Source organism: Ascaphus truei, chromosome 1, assembly GCF_040206685.1.
Source record: "Ascaphus truei isolate aAscTru1 chromosome 1, aAscTru1.hap1, whole genome shotgun sequence".
Classification (NCBI taxonomy): Eukaryota; Metazoa; Chordata; class Amphibia; order Anura; family Ascaphidae; genus Ascaphus; species Ascaphus truei.
In genome coordinates this window covers 120731244-120750529 of record NC_134483.1, presented here as the reverse complement: position 1 = coordinate 120750529, position 19286 = coordinate 120731244, and the positions used below count along the sequence as shown (strand labels likewise).

At 43.9% G+C, this 19286-nt stretch overlaps 1 protein-coding gene across 1 annotated transcript in view; it reads left to right on the top strand.

Annotated features, from left to right (window-relative positions):
• SLC49A3 (solute carrier family 49 member 3) overlaps positions 1 to 19286 on the top strand; it is a 58990-nt gene that overhangs the window by 3902 nt on the left and 35802 nt on the right. Inside the window, exons 2-3 of the mRNA XM_075594290.1 lie at positions 7750 to 7908; positions 13792 to 14011. Coding sequence (XP_075450405.1) covers positions 7750 to 7908; positions 13792 to 14011 — 379 coding nt within the window. The remainder of the gene's footprint in view (positions 1 to 7749; positions 7909 to 13791; positions 14012 to 19286) is intronic.

Here is a 19286-nt window from a genome sequence, read left to right as displayed (position 1 = left end):
CGGAACCGGAGTTATACAAATATCGCATAAACCGTTTCATATTTTATTATAAAAATCTCCGCTAAAAAGAAATCTCAGCGTTTCACTAAATCCCCATTGAAAACAACGGGCTCCGCCGCCATGGGTTTCAATGGAGCAACTCCGCCGTTGTAGTCAATGGAGTTTCCCGCCATAGACTTTCAATGGAGGAACCGCCGCCATTGAAGTCAATGAGAAAATCCACAAATCTTTACCTTCGTCCACACTCCGTCTGGTTGGTCTGAGGGGGCTGGGAATGGGCATGCATTAAAGCCGGAACCTTGGCTATCTGCCACCCAAATCCCATCCCTCTGGTCATTCCAGAACCGGAGATATGGACTTACACATTTCAACATTTTACACTTAGTCGTTTTTTCGCCATGCGGCTTTTACCCATTGGAATCAATGGCCGGCGCCGCCATTGACAATGCATGGCGCCCCGCCGCCATTGGATTCAATGGTGCGACCCTCCTCCGCTCGACCCCTTACGGGGGTCCCTCATTCCCGGACCCGGTGTGGATCGTGTGTGGGGGTTCCTAGGGGTTAGGGACAAAAATAACTTTATTCCCAGGGGCCCTAGAACCCAAGATTCCCACGCCAATTGTCGTTGAACTTGACCGTAGTGATTTAAACTCTTTTAAAAGACATTGTATCCGCTTTTGCGGTCTGCGGTTTGGATGGCTGCCAACCTGTTCCTCGAGGCCGGCGTTGAGGAATCTCCATTGAAATCAATGAGCCCATTGACTTACAATGGGAAACCGCCGCTCCTCCTCTCGGACGCCACCTGCTGGTCGTCGCTGGAAAACAGGTCCAAAACCGCTACTTCTGCCATTAGAAAGCATGGAGGCTCAATGGTGACCTATGGATGGCTACAAAATGGAGCCTGAAAAGGCGGGAAAATTACACAAAGGGCTATAATCACTATTTTAACATTAACCCCTTCCCTCCCGCATCAACCCTAGTGTATGTGTGAGTGCAAACACCAGGATAACACAATACATTTACACGGGAATAAACATTTGGATATTGAAGCAAGGCAAAACACATTACTGGACCTCAGTCCAGTTAACCCCTTGCCTCCCTGATGAGTAGAGGGTGGCCAAATGGGGTGTAACCCCTTTAATCCCGGGCCAAATCCTCTCTATCATGACACACACACACACAATCCCACACACACACATAATCCCCCCCACACACACAATCCCACACACGCAATCTCACACACAATCCCACACACAAAATCCCCCCCCACACACACACACAATCACTCAATCACACACACAATCACTCACAAACACACACACACTCCCACAATCACAATCCCACACACACAATCCCACACACACAATCCCACACACACACAATCCCCCCTCCCACACACACACATTCACACAAAATCCCACCCCCACACACACAATCACTCACAATCACACACACACACACACACACACACACACACACACACACACACACACACACACACACACAATCCCTGCACTCACAGACACATTTCCCCTCTCCCTGCATCAGATCAGAAGTTATCTGATTGGTTACAGCCTTTCACATGAGGAGACCGTCTCTGAAAAAATAAAATTCTACTGACTACAGAGATTCATGTCTCTTCGTCGCTCCGTCGCCGTCGCCCCTACTATAAGCGTATGCTACAGATTCAATGCATTTGTTTTGAAGCGACGTCGCCTTAGGCTGCGCTTATAGTGCCGGCGACTCAGGCTGCAGTCGCTGGAGAAATCAAATTGAGATGACTTCCAGTGATCGTGACCAAGCCGTCGCTGCGTTGCGCTTACTATAAGCGCACACGACGATGGCAATGCATTTGTTTTGATGCAGCGTCGCTGTTGCCAGCACAATAAGCGCAGCCTTAGGCCAGGGCCATGGTCAAAAAGACCGTAGGGACCCCATCGAGAACCACAGTAGTGAGAATGGTTAATGAGGTCATGACTATGGAGAAGCTTACGGCCATGCTCCAAAAGAAAATGCCCCAGTTCTGGAACAAATGGGACCCTTGGATCGAGAGATAAACCCCCCAAAATTCAAAGCACCCAGGTCTAGCAGCCATCCCCAAACAATTGGGGAGCTACACGGGGACACCTCTGGGCAAGCCCACATACCCCCCCCCTTCCCATGTTTGTCTCCTCCCCCCCCTCCTCTTCTCCTTATTTTTTTTTCCTACTGAAAACGGAAAACTGTTATTGGTCCTTCTCTGAAAGTAATGAGCTGAAATGTTGTGGGCCTACGACACTGCTGTATGTAAAATTACCTATGACTGTGACCAATAAAAAAATTGTTACAAAAAAAAAGACCGTATGGAAACATTATCCCTATCAGCACGGCTTTAGATGGCGCTACCGCACGCTTCTGCAGGCGTGCGGAATTGCAGCCGATAGACAAATTTAAGTTTTCCCGCTGAGGGAAGCGCAAGGCCAGTCACGTGACTGCCAAAAGCTAATGGCAGTCCTTGACGTCGGCGTGCTAGCCCCGCCTTCCACGCGGCTCACAAGCACGCACGCTGACGCTCATGCAGGGACACAAAAAAGCTCCTGCTTGAGCAGGAGAGCATGAGCGTCAGCGCTGCTCAGCGCTCTTCTTATCACCATGTCCGAGGCCTTAGGGTCTGTTACCTTCTGCTGTAGCGTCGTCCTCCTTCTCTTGCAGCGCCTAGGTGTCCAATGATGCCATAACGTCATTTGGCGATGCATTGCCATGACAACGTGATGTTACATGGGGTCATGTTGTCATGGAAATGCATCTCCACATGACGTCACAACGCTGAAAGGGGACGAGGCCCATTTCGATGACTGTCCCCAATCCGTCTCCGAGGTTAACTTTACTTTTAAGGCAGTAAAGTTTATTTCAAGGAAATTTTCTGATTTAATTTGTTTTAAATAGTTGTACCTTAGTAAACCATACATATTTTTTTTCAAAACAAGTTACATTTTAATTTGGTGTTGATCTCATTTTGTATATTTGGTTAATTTAACCTATTTAATTAAATGGAAGTTCTCAAATAAAATGTCAAAGTAAATGTTAACGTGTTTGAGGAATTCATTTTTATGAGACCCCCTGAGCAAATTTCACAAAAGTTTCAAATTGCTTTTACAAAGTGTACATACATTCACTCACAAATAGAGATGGGTGACATTATCGCAGAAATCTGAATCCGCGGTGGACCTGCCAGTTCCTTCTAGTCACGGAATTCCGTGGATCAGTCTCAAAAAGGCAGATTTGTTTTTTTCTTATAACTGAAAATCCGCCTGACGGATTCGGAATCTGCATCTGCAAATGGAATTATTATGGGTGCAGTATATAAATAGGGGTGCAGCCTTAAGTTTCAGCCATTGTGTTGTAGTCAGTTTTTGACTATAGGTCAAACATTTATACATTGTTTACTTAATAAAACTTGGAGCTTAAGCATTAACCTGTGACTGGCTGGCATGACCCCTGTCTGTGTGTGCACCTGCCTGGCCTCAGTGGCCTGGTATCTTCTCTTGTACTGTCTATTGCATGGGGAAAAATAAAGGTTTTGGATCTAAGGCGGCGGCCAGGGTGATGCTGAGCAGGCGCGCCCGCTCACACTCGCCCCGATGAAACACATAGGTGCAATGTGTGTGGCCAGCATCAGCAAGCGCCTGCAGATGCCCGTGAGCGCACGGCAAGCAAATTTGTTTATGCCGCTCGCTGGCACGTCACGTGAGCGGTTTGCCCAATGAGGGCAAACCAGCTCTGTGACGTCATGGCCACGCCCCAGCACGCGCGCAACTAGCTGGTCAGAGAGGCCCTGCGTGCACTGACATCTAAGGGAGGCAGAGAGAGTGAGGGAGAGGCAGGCAAGCTTGCAGCCGGGGCCCAACGGCAACGAGAGGACTGGCAGCGGGGCAATGAGGTTTCCAGCTCCAGCGGCTGGGTCCCCCGCAGCTACCAGGCCCAGACACTTGTCCTGGCTCTCCACCCCACCCCCTCTTGTCGGCCCTTTGCAAGCTACAGTGCACTTAAAACTGGTTAAAAAATGATTTGTCATATTGGTTGTGCATTTAGGCTTCTTTGTTGGGAGTTGTATTTTTGAGATCACTTTCCCAGCAGCACTCCCATTGACGTATGTATGTATATTACTGTGGGTCTGGGTTTTGAGCTTGCTAAGATTGTGTACTGTATGTCCAATGGTAAATTGTTTTAGAGGTCTGTGGCCCCTTCTCAGTGTCAGCTCATCCATCCCACTTCTATTTCATCAACCGGTCCAAGTAGACACGTGAAATAGTTTTCTTCCCCCAGGTGGTAATGACCTTGGCTGTAGCAATAAGTGTGGGAATTATATATATATTTTTCTTGCACTTAATTTCTAACTTTTTTCACTATGGTTAAAAAACAGACGTTCCCTAATAAAAATTTTTAACTGCACTGTAGCTCAGAGATGGCGCTCCTAAATTTGAACCTCTGGGGCTGCGGCCTGCTGCCTGCGCTGCACGCGCAGGGAGAAAGACGGTGGGGAGTGACGGGGGCGCGGCCGTGACGTCACCCGGCAGGTTCACCCTCATTGGCTGAACCGCCGGGGGGGTGTGGCCTAGCGCTCCGTCGTGACTCATGCTCTCAATTTTCTTGAGAGCAGGAGTTTCTGTCGACACAGCGCGGCGGCCCCCCCTCGCAGCGGGCCCAGCCCCTTTGTGGGGCGGATCTTGTCCCTGCAGCGTCCGCCACAGCGGGCGCTGCAGTAGCCAGCGGGGACCTGGTCCTAGGCACCGCATAAATGTCACCCTCCCCATGCTATTGGCTATATTATTGTTTTGTTAATGCTATGCATAATGCTATGCAGTGGAAGAAATACAGAAGGCAGTAGTAGGTAGACACATTGACAGTGTAAGGACCAGCTGGTAGGGTCTACCTTAACATAGTTGCAGGCTTGAAATGTTTTTGTCGGTCAAATGATTGAACTAAATACCCCATACTTATGAGAAGAAAAAACATAGAAATGTACTAAATAATTTGTCATAATGGAGGTGCATTGGGGCTAATTCCTTTTTTTTTCTTTCTATAGTTGTATATTTGAAGTCCCTTTCCCAGTAGCACAATTAACACAAACAAATATAGAACAGGGGGAAAAATACCAGGTGCCTAAAATCCACTTGTTGGTCCTGTGTATAAGGCTAAGGCCCCCGCTCCCTCAGTCAGCGCGCCTGCACTGCAGACAGGCGGGGCGCTGACAGACACAGACCGCGATACTCCGGGAGCCGGAGTGGGAGGGAGGGGGGCGGGAGTGGGAGGGAGGGGGGCGAGCTCTGATCGTGGTGCCGTCCACCCCCCCACACACATATACACACACTTTAATAACCCGCAGCTCCTTCCCTGCTCCCCGCCCAGGTCGCCTCCCATCTAGCTCCTTCCCTCCCCTCCTCCCCATTGGCTGACTTGCGTACCACGTGACGCGTCAACGCCGAAAATCACTAGATTCTTGCAGCATCGGCCGGCTGACGTGTCATAGTACGTAGTCAGCCCCGCCGGAAGGAGGCAGCGGGGGCTGGGACCATTTGGGCAAGGGACTGGTGGTTCGCGGCCCTGCGCCCCGTCGGTCGCAGCGGGTTCGCAGCCTAAGGCTACTGCTTGTCATGTGATCTCTTTTCCCTGCAGGTGCTTATGGGAGTTGTAGTACTGAGTCCCTTCCAATAGTATAGTATTTACAGATAGAATAACATGACATCACTCAGGGATCAGCCAATCAGTGCAGAGCTTTGGTAACCACACCTGTTCCGCCCATACATAGCTGTAAGCAAGTTAAAAGATCTGATGTGCTTTGTTATGATTAACATTAGGCTGCGTCCATAGTAGAACGCGCTAGCTTCCACGCTCCTCCGTGACCCGGCGCAGCGTGGGAAATAGACTTCTTTGTATTGCGAAGCGTCGGTCTCCCTGTAGCGCATGTGCTCGCTCTAGCACTATGTGCATATGCATTGGCGTCCTAGTGTTTGTTTCGGCGCGAGTGTATCCTGCACTATGGATGCAGCCTTAGTCAGTTCGTGCGGCACGTAAAAAAAATATTCTTTTGTTTTACTATATGCAGCCTTTGATTACTTTTATTGAAAACTAATTACCTAAGCTGATGATGAATTCATTTTCCTGTGATTGATCAGCAAAGATGCTACTTGTATTGTATGTATCGTATTTCTTTATATAGCGCCAAAAGTGTATTCAGCGCTTCACAAAGAATACAGCACAGGGAATTATAAATTTCCCAGTGTTTGCTAAATGGCCACCTTTCAGTTTCAATCAAGCTTTCAGGTTATGTAACTAAGCAGCTACAATGTATTCTTATGTGACACATATTCCCCCCCAATCGCAGATAGAGTATGCACGTGAGGGAATCTATATGTATGTTACCAGGTGTGTGGTGCTTTTACCTGTCAGGAGGCCTGAACCGCCGCCACTGGGAGCCTGGGGTGTGTAGATGATGCAATAGCACCTCCACCCAGAAGGGATCCGCACAGTTCGTGGGATAGCCCCTCCCGGGAATACACCATAAGTAAACACGCACACCAAATATATGCAACTGTATTTACTAAGGGTAATAGTTAGTGTCTATAACACTCATCCATAGAATGGGCAGGTCGCCCAATACATCACAGTAACATAATACAGAGTACTAACTGCTCTATACATAACATACATTGGGTGATCCTGGCACCGATATCCCCTTGTACAGGCCCTTGGCCTTTCCACCCCCAAAGTAACCTAACCACACAGTGCCCACGATAATTGGGTGCTCGGCCCTAGTGTCCTGGCTCGTTCCCACCCCAAATGTGTGGCAGCGCTGCCCACGTGTGTATTGTTGGTGCACTTATAGATACCTGCCCGGCACACGTTCGCGCCCGGGTGTAAAGATCTTCGAAAAGGGTCTGACGCACTATCTGCGGGTTCACATATACATATTGGCCCGTCCATATCTCCCCTTAAACACATAGTAGCGACTCACCAATGAGATGTCTGTCTTTAAGCATATCCCCAGCCTGGATTACCAAGTGTGAAATGTATTTTACTGTAAATGTATTAACGTCTACACAGTCACCCCGGGCATCTATATAGGTGCCGGGATGTCTGCATAGGCATTGGAGTTCAAAGGAGAGAGGATGTCCAGAAGTGAGAAAACCGTGAGCGGGGAAGGGCAAAGTGCCAGGTCCGGAGAACAAAGGGCACCCTGTTGGGGCACCTTTTAGACTGCAAGACCTGGTGGAGCCTGTCCAGCGAGTGGCAATGGGTTGGCTGGGGAAGATGCTGCTCGTAGGCGCATTTCGCATTGGCTGATTCATATTTCCCGGTCGCCTGGCTTTTTGAGCCGACTCGACATACCGCCCTCTCTGACGTCAGCAGCCAGACGAGCCCCCATTTCGATTGGCAGGTGGGAGAAATTCCCACGCTCTGATTGGTTGCCACTCCGACTTCCATGTTAGAGATAGCTTAGCTAGCGGAGTTGGCCCGAGATTATACAGTACTTTAAAAACATCTGATAACATCATATATAAAAAATGTTTTATCCCATCCTGGATTTTTAAAAAAATTTGTTTCATTTAATAAAAACAAAAGTCAAAAGCGTATTTTAAAATGTTCTCAAGTTCTCAATGGTTTGATTTAAGATTAGTTCTAGGCAAACTATTTTGATCTAATATAGCATTACAATATAATGCTCTTCTGTGCCACATAATGAATATTTCTCTGTGTTTCACATTGCAGTTATGGATCAGCTTTGCTCCAGTGGCCGATTTAACAGCAAGCTTCTTTCAGTGTTCTCTGGATACAGTCAACTGGCTCTCCCTTGTGTACCTCATTATTTCTATACCATTTGGATTGGGAGCAACATGGATGCTGGACACAATTGGATTAAAATCTGCTGTAAGTTTGGTTTCTTTGAACACATAACATTATTTGATCTGTTCATCAGAAATTGCAGAAATACCAGAAAGCTATGTAATGATACTCAAGGGAGATAGAAGGCACACATGCAATAAATATTCATCTTTGCAGCTGTCTGTCTCATTGTTTTAACACATGAAGACCTAAGGTGCTGATCATTTGTTCCACCCTCCTTTAAATAAATGAGACACACACAGGTTTAAGGGGAAGTTAAAAAGGTCACTGATTTATTGAACAATCACAAAAAAAAATCACAAACAAAACTCCCTTCCAGCCATTAACACGAGCTCAGAACAGCCATAAGTTCAGAAAAACTAAGGGGAGGAGTAGAGATCCTCACCAGCTTAACTAAAAAAAGTCCCCAGTAGCTGCTTGGGTCCGACCGTGAAGCTTGCACCTACAGCCTACTGCTCTCTTCTTGGCACTAATCACCAGGCCGACTGTACAGTTGGCGCCGCCTTCTTTGAATTAAACCTATCTTCTAACAAAGTAAATAAACTCTTTTGAATATTAAATATAAAAATGTCAAGGCCCTTGTCAGAGGTGTACCCCGTACAATCTATGCCAGTTGCCTCTTAGTGCATTTATTTCAGAGTGCTTCAGAACGTTGCTGCCGCAAGACAGGATGTACTTACTGGTGGCTCTGTTTAGTCGTTTTCTGGATATCTCAATCTACAACCAAATGCTAGCTCCCCTCCATGACATGATCGCAGACCAAATGATTATTTTCATAAAACTTTTAGTCTGGCGCAGTGCGCTTGAATTTGAAACATTGATTCCATTCGTTTACTTGTCTCTAGGTCTTTCCAGCTCAGGTGTATTAACACTACGTCTGGTTTCTTTTTGTAGCTTGTCAGAGCTTTCGCTAGCATAGGTAAGAAGGCATCCAAGCACATACTTCTCTGCCCCAGCCATTGTATGTTCATCCTTTTCTTTCTTCCTGTTGCAAGCCCAATGCATAAATGAATGGCCTATGGGACAAACGTGTCTTAAGGGTTTTTCTTACTGCAGAGACGGTCTGTCTTGACCCTTGTATATTTTGTAGGAATTTGATTTCAATCTTCCTGACCTTTTTATCTGTTGTGCTGCTGTTAAAATGAGTTGGTTCCAAAAATGTTAGGCTCCATATTGCTAGCTTGTAGGCAGTGCGTAAAAACACTTTGGAATTGCTATCTTGTGAGGAGGCTTAGGTCCCTGTGGACCAGCCCCCCTCCAATTCAGCCTATGCTTTGCAATTTTTAATTAACCTAAGAGGGCATACCTTTTGATTATTAGGTTTTCTTCCTTCTCCTTCATACACCATCTCCTACCTGGTCCATTTTTAAATTTGTGTATTTTGCATCCAATGGTTTTTCCACTGATACTGTAATTACATTCTTATTAAGCAACCCTGAATGCTGTATTTATTTGGCTTTGCATAGCCACAAGTTCTCTAATTCTACAAGACTCAAAGAAAGCCATTGCAAAAGCTGCACTAAATAGTGGGATTTCTGTTGCTCCCTAAATAATCTTTCGACCTCCATTATGATCTGTAGCCTACCCAGTGTTACCAGTTCTCTCTTATCTGCCTGCTTCACGTCCTCTATTTCCAAGCCTATGAGGACTTGTCTTAAATTAAAGTAATTGGAGGTGTCTCTTTTATTCTGTAGCTTTAGGATGATCGCTATGCCAGCTAGCATTGCACCTGCCCTGGTGTACATTATTCCTGCTTCCTACTGTACAAGCGTAAATTTAAGGAGCTGCTCACTGCTTTTTGCCTTAACCCTTGTTTTTGCTGGAAAGTGTCTTATGGAATAATGTCACTTAGTAAATATGGTCTTTTATGCTATGTAGGAGAGGAATACTCAATTGCCCCAGTGAATATCGGGTATCACCAAAGATTGAGAGAGGCAGTTTTACTTCACCAACTTCTGAGTTTTGGGCGCTTTTGAAAACTTGGCACTGTTCTCCAAGTGTGAGATGCTATCAACGTCTGGATTATTTCCATTAATCCATGCACCCTATTAGCCAAAGGTAACGTGGGCAAGTAAAACCTTTCGCTTGCACCCCTGGTGTTGCCTGCCAGAAAACTGACCTATTGGAATGGGGATAAAGCATCTGCGATTTTGTTCGATTTACCTTGGACATATCTGGCCTTGAAATATATAGTCTTACCTATGCACAGCAGGCTTCACAATAATCGTATCCCTGAAAGTGTGGTTGCCTGTGGACTCTTTACTGCACTTACTAGGTTGTCTGCCCAAAATATTATACTTGTGCCCATCATTCCAGACACAACAATGGGGAACAACTGCAGGAAGGCTATGCTTTTGGTTAAAACGGACTGTACCCAATCTTGAGGCTATGCTCCTGCTTACCGCTCCTCTCTGAAATAGACCCCAAATCCGTGTATCGCTGCTGCGTCCATAAACAAGTGCAGTTCCTGATTTGTTTGGCTGTTCTCAAACCACAGCCAATTGCCATTGAAATGTGTAAGGAAATTTTCCAATATCATTATTCGGTCTACCCTCAGCTCTTTTGTAATTCGAATGCGGTGCTACAGTCTTTTTATGCCAGCTGTAGCCCCCTCTAATCTTCTGCTAAAGATTCTTCTCATGGATATAACTCAAGTTAAGCAGACTAAGAAACGACAGCATCTGTTTGAGCGTTTTGGCCTTGCTTCAATCACTTATAAGCCAGTGTTGATTTCTATATCCAAAAGTGACAATGTTTCTATGGGACCTGCGATTTTATCTTGTGCCCAAGGTACTCCGGGATCCTGCATGAGTTCAATCATCATGTGCCCCATTTTTAATTCTTTAACAATTTTTTGCAGGGAGACGTCCCCCACAATGTGTGCATATGTAACGGACCCTTAATTTCTCTCTCCCACCTGCTGGGAACACTGTTTTTTTTATTATAGTCCCAGCAGTCCCCTTTCCTAAACCTTGCTTGTGGTTGACTCCCTGGTCCCAGCTGTTTTGTAAAAGGACCTCGCTTTCGTGCCAAAATGTAAAATCTTATTCCTTGGCATTTTCTGCCTGAACTGCTCTTCATACTCGCACCATACCGAGCACCCAAATGTTTTATCAGTGGTGTAAACCAACTCCATGTAGTCCATTAAGTTAACTCCCTGTTCTGGCTATTCTTCTAAAAAAACAGCTTCCAAAACCAGAGAAATTGTGAGACATTTGTCTATTGTCTTGTACATGTTTCCTCCCATAGAATTGTCCTCCTCTCCTGCGTGTTCTCTTTTCCCCAAATGTTTTACAAATTCTGTTTATTTACATGGCGTCAAGCACATGCCACTACTTTTTGTCCTCCACTTGAACCACTGGCTACCAGTGTTCACTTTGGTAACAGCATGTTGTAAACTGTTTTTGTGTTTTTTTGCTAATCTGGATCTTTAATCCAAAATATAGCCACATAATAAAGTGCTGCTTTTGCATTACTTGCAGTATGTTCTGTTTTTTTTTGTTTAAACAACGGGTAACCAGGGATCAGTATTGTAAATTTTATCATATTAAGTTAAAAATATTGCTAAGGTCCACTTGTAATTTCCATTTCATGGTCAAAAGCCAAATAAATAATTGCTACTTAAAGTTTAACAAAACACAACCTCCTTCCCAGGTTTTAAGCCCGCCCCTCCCCACTTCCCAAGTTAGTAGGTCCTTTCATTCTACTGGATTATAGGTCCAATGTGGTCTTTCTCCCTCCTAATAGATTTAAATGAGAATTTAATAGAGGTATATTAGTATTTTATCTGGTAGTGTTAGGACTTGTGAACTGTGTCTGCCTTGTCGTGGCTCGCAAGCTTAAAACGCTTTGGCCAAAGGGTTAAACTAAATGACCCTTTTTTAAGAGAGTATATAAGTATTTTACTGTGTATTTTTGTCATGTTGGACGTAGCATTGGCTTCTCTGTCGCTTGTATTCTTGAAGTTTAATCAATAAAAATTAAATAATATATCCAAGGAAAAAAAAATCCATCGGCCTTGTGTTTAAAGTGCACTTTGAACAGTAGTGAATAATAAACCAAAGAACTGTAGTTAGATTTACAAGTGGTAGTTAAGATAGAACCGAAATAAACAATAGCATTAAAAATATTTAATCCGTTAAATGTGTATGTAGCCCTGGGTAGTTTTGGGGATATAGTTCTTTCTCCTCCTGGCAGTAATACTTAGTAAGGGTAAGTTTGCCAGGAGTAATCATGGGTTTTCCCCACTCACTGCAGATCAGCGAGGCAGAGAAAGCAGTGCAGTCAGGCCTGTGTCCAATAAGGGACAGGGGCGGGCTCTTGTTGGACCTGTCTTAATGATCTGCATTTCCTGTATTTAGTTCAGTTGCTCCTACCCTGAGAGGAGCTCAGTCACCAAACCCAGTTGTGCAGGGCTCTGCCAATCTGTGGCCCTCCCTTAGGGGAGAGGCGGGTAGACTGTTCCCACTACTCTGATAGGGGGTAGTGGAGGAGCTAGGCCTGCTTCCAGGGCCCGGACTGGGAGTGTATGGCCAGGTCCATCCTGCAGGAGAACTCCTGTGTTACTGTACTGCTGTGTATGCTGCTCCAGTGTATGCTGTTGGTGCAATAAGGTGTTCCTGATTTATAAAGCAGCGATTGTGAGACTGGAATCTCTCAACCCTGAGTGGGACGTTCTATTCCAGGGATTCCACCCCATATCCTGGGGCCTGCAATAGATGGAGGCGCTGTCACCGTGAGTACGTACTGGGTATGTCCCCAGAAGCCTATCCTGACCTTCCCCATAATACCATCAAGCGGGAGACTCAGGAGTCCTGTAAGCCAGCAGGTGCACCACAATATAGCCATGTGTAACCAGAGTAGTATTTCCCTAGGAGACCCTATCTGCGATTGAGGGGAGGGGGGGGGGGAAACCCGTTACATGTATATTTTTAAACATAAATCAGACTAGTATAACAATTTCTTATTACTCCTTTATGAGTGACGTCACTGCTCGTTAAGCAGAATTTTGCACTGGAATAGGCAATGGTGGAAGAAACACTTGACTGACATGCCTGCCTCTCCATTGAAACATTCTTAATATTTATTTTACAAAAATGATCTTCTACAGGAAAACAGAACTGTGATTTATTTATTTTAAATAGTTATGGCTTGCCATAAAAAACAGTTTAATGGGATCAAATATTTTTTCAAGTGACTTACCTGCTGTGTCAGAACAGTTTACAATTTAGTCTTCAAATAGCTTTTTGATCTCACTTTTTTTTATTTTAAATATTGAACTGAATGTGGTTTTCAATGAATTAATTTACATTATTAAGTAATAATTTAATTTATTTACTACCAAAAATCCCATGTGCCCTGATAGACTTTAAATGATCTTCCTCTTGCACACACCAATTTGCCAAAATTGAAGCGTGCGGTCTGCAAAGTTGCTCAAGGATATGCTCAGTTACTGGAAAAATTGAAAGAAAAAAATCACAGCAAGGCCATATTACATTCGCGTGTGAGCAAGGCTTCCTGTGGCGCTAACTTATAGACCACTTTGGTATTTTTTTTGCCTGTGCTGCTATGCCTAATACTATACTGTATGTGTTGTGGCTGCCTGAGCAGCGTCACGGGCCAGGCATACCACTTGGAAAGTGACAGATCTGCTTAGCCTAAAAGTGATCAGAATTAGTCTGCCATTAGCAGATAGAAGGCTGCTATTGCACACCCTGTGAGGCTGATTCAGAATTATCTTAGGTGGATGACGATTGGCTGAAAAAACGTCCATGGACTTGAATGGCAATTTTTGGCCAAGCGCACCCACTTCAGACAATGTTGAATCGGACCCTTAACATTACATGTGCTTGTAAAAATGTTATGTACTTCAATGCTTCGCTAATTATCTAATTGCTCACATTGCAGATCATTCTTAGTTCGTGGCTGAACATGATTGGAAGTATTATACGCTCTTTCAGTGTTATCACATTTATCACTAGTAGAGCTAATGGCATTATCTACCTATTTTTGGGGCAGTGTTTTTGTGCTGTAGCACAGCCACTCGTTCTGTTTGTTCCTGCGAAACTTGCAGCCGTATGGTTCCCAGAGCATCAAAGAGCAACAGCAAATATGATTTCTTCAATGTGTAAGTAATCCTTTGAGAATTATCATTACTTTTTAATATTTTTGTTTAACTGGAAGCCCTTTAAGAGAAGTGTACAAATTGAATACTGTTAGATACATCTGTCTAATTTCTTCTCTTCCATTTATTAATATAACTTTTTCATAGTTTATAAAGATCTCTCAAATTCTAGTTCACACTTAACAATATAGAATATTGGATACATAGAAGGGATATGCAATTATTTCCGGAAATAATTGGACACTGATACAAATTTTTGTTATTTCGGCTGTGTACCAAAATAAATTCAAGTTACAGTTAAATAATGAATATGGGCTTAAAGTGCAGTCTATCAGCTTTAATTTGAGGGTAGAAGATCAGGTAGCCACGGATGCAGAGATGCAGAGCACAGCAGAGAAACAGGACTCCATGGGACAGCAGCGGTATGGTATAAAAGATACTTTATTCACACATCATGGTGCAGACAGGGATGGGTGCAAGAAACCTCCGTGCGGCGCTTCGTCAGAGGCGTGAAACGCGTAAGAGACGGAGGTTTCTTGCACCCATCCCTGTCTGCACCATGATGTGTGAATAAAGTATCTTTTTTACCATACCGCTGCTGTCCCATGGAGTCCTGTTTCTCTGCTGTGCTCTGCATCTCTGCATCCGTGGCTACCTGATCTTCTACTCAACCCCGTAGAAGCACGCATTTCGGAAGGCATTACGGACATGGTTCACGTGAGTCACTGTACTTTATCACTGTACTTTGAGGTATATTATTGGTGTTCATAGGCGTTTTTTCAGACCTAGTCCTTATTGGGAGTGAGGGGGTGGGGCTTATATATCTCCATTCACCAACACTCACCAGGACATTATACATAGGTCTTAGCTATACGCCCACCTATATACCTTATTTACTCACCTATACACCATTAACCCAGCCTACTATCCTTCTTCAATCAAGAAATTACTCAATGATTATATGTTTAACATCTAAGGTCATTAGAGCACTATCATTGAACTATGTTCTTTTACCTTTAATTTGAGGGTATTCACATCCAAATTGGAGAAAGGGTTTAGGAATTACATCTCTTTAATATGTAACCCCCTCTTTTTGAAGGGACCAAAAGTAATTGAACAATTGACTCAAAAGCTGTTTCATGGACAGGTGTGGGCTATTCCTTCGTTATTTAATCATCAATTAAGCAGGTAAAAGGTCTGGAGTTGATTCCAGGTGTGGCATTTGCATTTGGAATCTGTTGCTGTGAACCCACAGCATGCTGTCAAAGGAGCTCTCAACGCAAGTGAAACAGGGCATCCTTAGGCACCCATCAGAGAGATAGCAGGAACATTAGGAGTGGCCAAAACAACAGTTTGGTACATTCTGAGAAAAAAAAAAAAAAATGAACGTACTGGTGAGCTCTGCAACACAAAAAGGCCTGGACGTCCACGGAAGACAACATGGTGGATGATCGTAGGATCCTTCCTTTCCATGGTAAAGAAAAACCCCTTCACAACATCCAGCCAAGTAAAGAACACTCTCCAGGAGGTAGGCATGTCATTATCCAAGTCTACCATAAAGAGAAGACTTCACGAGAGCAAATAAATAGGGTTCACCTCAAGGTGCGTAAGCCTCAAGAATAGAAAGGCTAGATTAGACTTTGACAAGCAATATCTAAAAAAGCCAGCGCAGTTCTGGAACAGCATTCTTTGGACAGATGAAACTAAGATCAACCTGTTCCAGAATGATGGGAAGAAAAAGGTATAGAGAAGGCTTGGAACGGCTCATGATCCGAAGCATACCACATCATCTGTAAAACACGGTGGAGGCAGTGTGATGGCACTGGGTCATTAGTGTTTACTGATGATGTGACAGAAGACAGTAGCAGCTGGATGAATTCTGAAGTGTATAGGGATAAATTGTCTTCTCAGATTCAGCCAAATTAAGCTAAGTTGATTGGACGGCGCTTCACTTTACAAAAGGACAATGACCCAAAACATACTACGAAAACAACCCAGGAGTTTTTTAAGGCGAAAAGTGGAATATTCTGCAATGGCCGAGTCAATCACCTGATCTCAACTCGATCGAGCATGCATTTCACTTGCTGAAGACAAAACTTAAGGCAGAAAGACCCACAAATAAACAACAACTGAAGACAGCTGCAGTAAAGGCCTGGCAAAACATCACAAAGGAGGAAACCCAGCGTTTGGTGATGTCCATGCGTTCCAGACTTCAAGAAGTCATTGCCTGCAAACGATTCTCGACGTATTAAAAATGAACATTTTATTTATGATTGCATTAATTTGTCCAATTACATTTGAGCCCCTGAAATAAGGGGACTGTGTATGAAAATGGTTGCAATTCCTAAACGTTTCATACGATATTTTTGTTCAACCCCTTGAATTAAAGCTGAAAGTCTGCACTGCTATTGCATCTCGGTTGTTTCATTTTAAATCCATTGTGGTGGTGTACAGAGCCAAAATTATGAAAATTGTGTCCGGTCCGGAAATAATTGGACACTAACTGGACATACAAAGATAATGCCTATAAACAGATATGGAAATAATGTGGACGGGGAAACTCTGTTCTAAAAGATTATGATGCAACAAAATTAAATTGCCTTTAGATTCAAATACAGAGACAGTGTGCTGCTATGTAAGTAGTGATATTGAATTAGAGACCAGCGTGCGCACACGGCACCCATACTGTATGTCCAGATGCTTTTTTTTATTTTTATTATTTTTTTAGCTCTTAGATTAGTGGGGCGTATGGTATCTTTCTCCAGGTTACCTCATTCTCAGTAACACCCCTAAATGATTTTGTAAATGTTGTTACATCACCTTACCCCAATGCGCATTTTTATCCTACTCTCACTGAAAGAGGAAAAATATTCAAGCAGATATGTTTACAAATTTAGAGAGGTACTATCACACTCATTCTCGTTGGGTACCGGATGATACAATGAGAAAGTCATTGACAGTAACATATATACACACAGATAGGAACATGCTGACAGCAGGGCACTGACACATTGGGGTATTGACAAACACACACACACACACACACACACACACACACACAGTGGTTGGCATTGGGAAGATAGGCACATTCACAGAAAGGGACTGGATCTGGGAAAGATTGGGTGGACCAGCACTTATACAAGAGTGGACTTGGACTAGGTGGAGTGGCAAATATGAAGGGAGATTTGCACTGGGTGGACTAACACATTCTCAAGGTGTGAAGAGATATATTGCGTAGTGCACAGCAGCAGCAAGACACAGGTCATGTGGCCATAAAAATATTTTTTATTGTAACTGCATTAAAAAACGGTAGAGTACAAACCTCCTACGTGTTTCGTGCTATGGGCACTTTATCAAGGAGTGATAAAGTGCCCATAGCATGAAACGCGTAAGAGGGTTGTTTTTTAATGCAGTTAATATAAAGAATCTTTTTATGGCCACATGACCTGTGTCTTGCTACTGCTGTGCACCACGCAATATATCTCTTCACATTCTTGGACTCTGGATGTGGTGGCACGCATGAGGACCTGCAGGGGATTAACAGTGAGTACCTTTTTACTTATTGGCATTTCCCAAGGAGAGATTATTGGATGACACCCTCACCTATATGTCTAGGGATTCAAGCGTCAACTCAATGGACATTGGTACATTAGGATTATACTGTTAATCTTTATATTTCCCCTGCATGGTTACCTCTTTGCATACGTTAATGGATATGAAGGGACATAGCATTTGAGCTCCTACAGGACACTATATACATTCTCAAGGTGGTTTACACTTAGTGAACTGGCACACAATCACAGGAAGATACCAGGAATGAGGGGACTGCCACATACACATGGGGTTGAGCAAAATAATATACACACAAGGGGACTGGCACTGTGTCGCCTAATGCACACACAAATTTGGAATGACAATAAGTGAAGCACAGATAAACAACTATGTTTTAAAGGCAATCCATGTGAGTGTAGCTGCTGGAAATTTGTTCTGGCAATAGGGAGTGATGAACTCCGGTGCTTGCGTACTGCAGTGAGGAGCTAGATGTTATGGCAACTTGCAAAAGGTGCTCTCCATGGTTACTTTCGTCCCACCACCTCTCAGGGCGATGGACCACTTCTCAGGTGCCATATAAAAGAGGTCGTGCTCTCGGCTCTCTGTGACTCCAATAGCTGCTTTGTGTCCTCATGGCATCAGAATTAAGTGTAATGAATGAATTATCTTTCAACATATCAGGGTGGGATTTCGGACACAATAGTCATCTGGAAAATATTTTGCACCTCCATAGTAACTTTTTTCAATTACTAATTACTTTCTTTATTTGACGGCTACCTCCAATCTTTATTTTTTTAAGAATAAATCAGGGAGGCTAGCAGTATTATTGTTGGTTGAAAGATGCAATTGGAAGACCATGCTTTCAGATGTGACAGAGCCACCGATGCATGCTGGGAGGAGGAAGTAAAGAGATGTGAGAAATTAGGTGGAATTCTACCTGCAGTGTCCAGAATAATCTGTAAGGGACAGAACTGAGAAGCAATAGACAATTTTATAAGAGATTACTGTGGCGATGGGGGGGGGGGGGGGAAGGTGGGTAATCAGGCCCTTAATAAAGGTATTATACCGGCGGATTAACTCCAACTCACATTGGGAGTGAAGGGGTTAAAAGTATATGCATGACACTGATGTATTTGCCCCTGTATCAGCTTTCTTACCCCCACGTTACAGCCTATTCCCTGCCTGCCATAATAGAATTACATACAAAGTGTGCTATTAGGTTTTCAGGCACAAGATGGCGTTGTGTGCGCTGAAGCTCATTGAGAAAGCGTGGCTGTATACGGGAGGTCTGTTTTAAGCATAGGTATCCATTTTCAAAGACTTGACCTCGTAACCGCAAGTTCAATTGAATAAGTGGCTTGCGGTTAGATTTTAAGTGGTTTTCCAACAGAATGTATCCGTACCTTGTTAGCTCATGTAACTTGAAAGGAGGAAAGTCTATTGCCGTGGGAAGTCGATCAATTGACTTGAGAACTAGGTGAACTTGGTATCTCACCAAAGCGCCTTTCAATTAAGCGGGCTAACTCGTGAATGTAGACAGCTAGCACCCTGATTTCTGGTGTGCAAGTCCAAGTAAAGAAACCACTCACACATAAAAATTACAGTTGTGACACCCCCAGAACATAATGTTTTAATAAAGTGTAAACTTAAAGAAAAGGGAACCTAGTGAGTGAGCACTCAATCACAATATGGGTATGAATTATATTAAAACATTTTATTATCATCA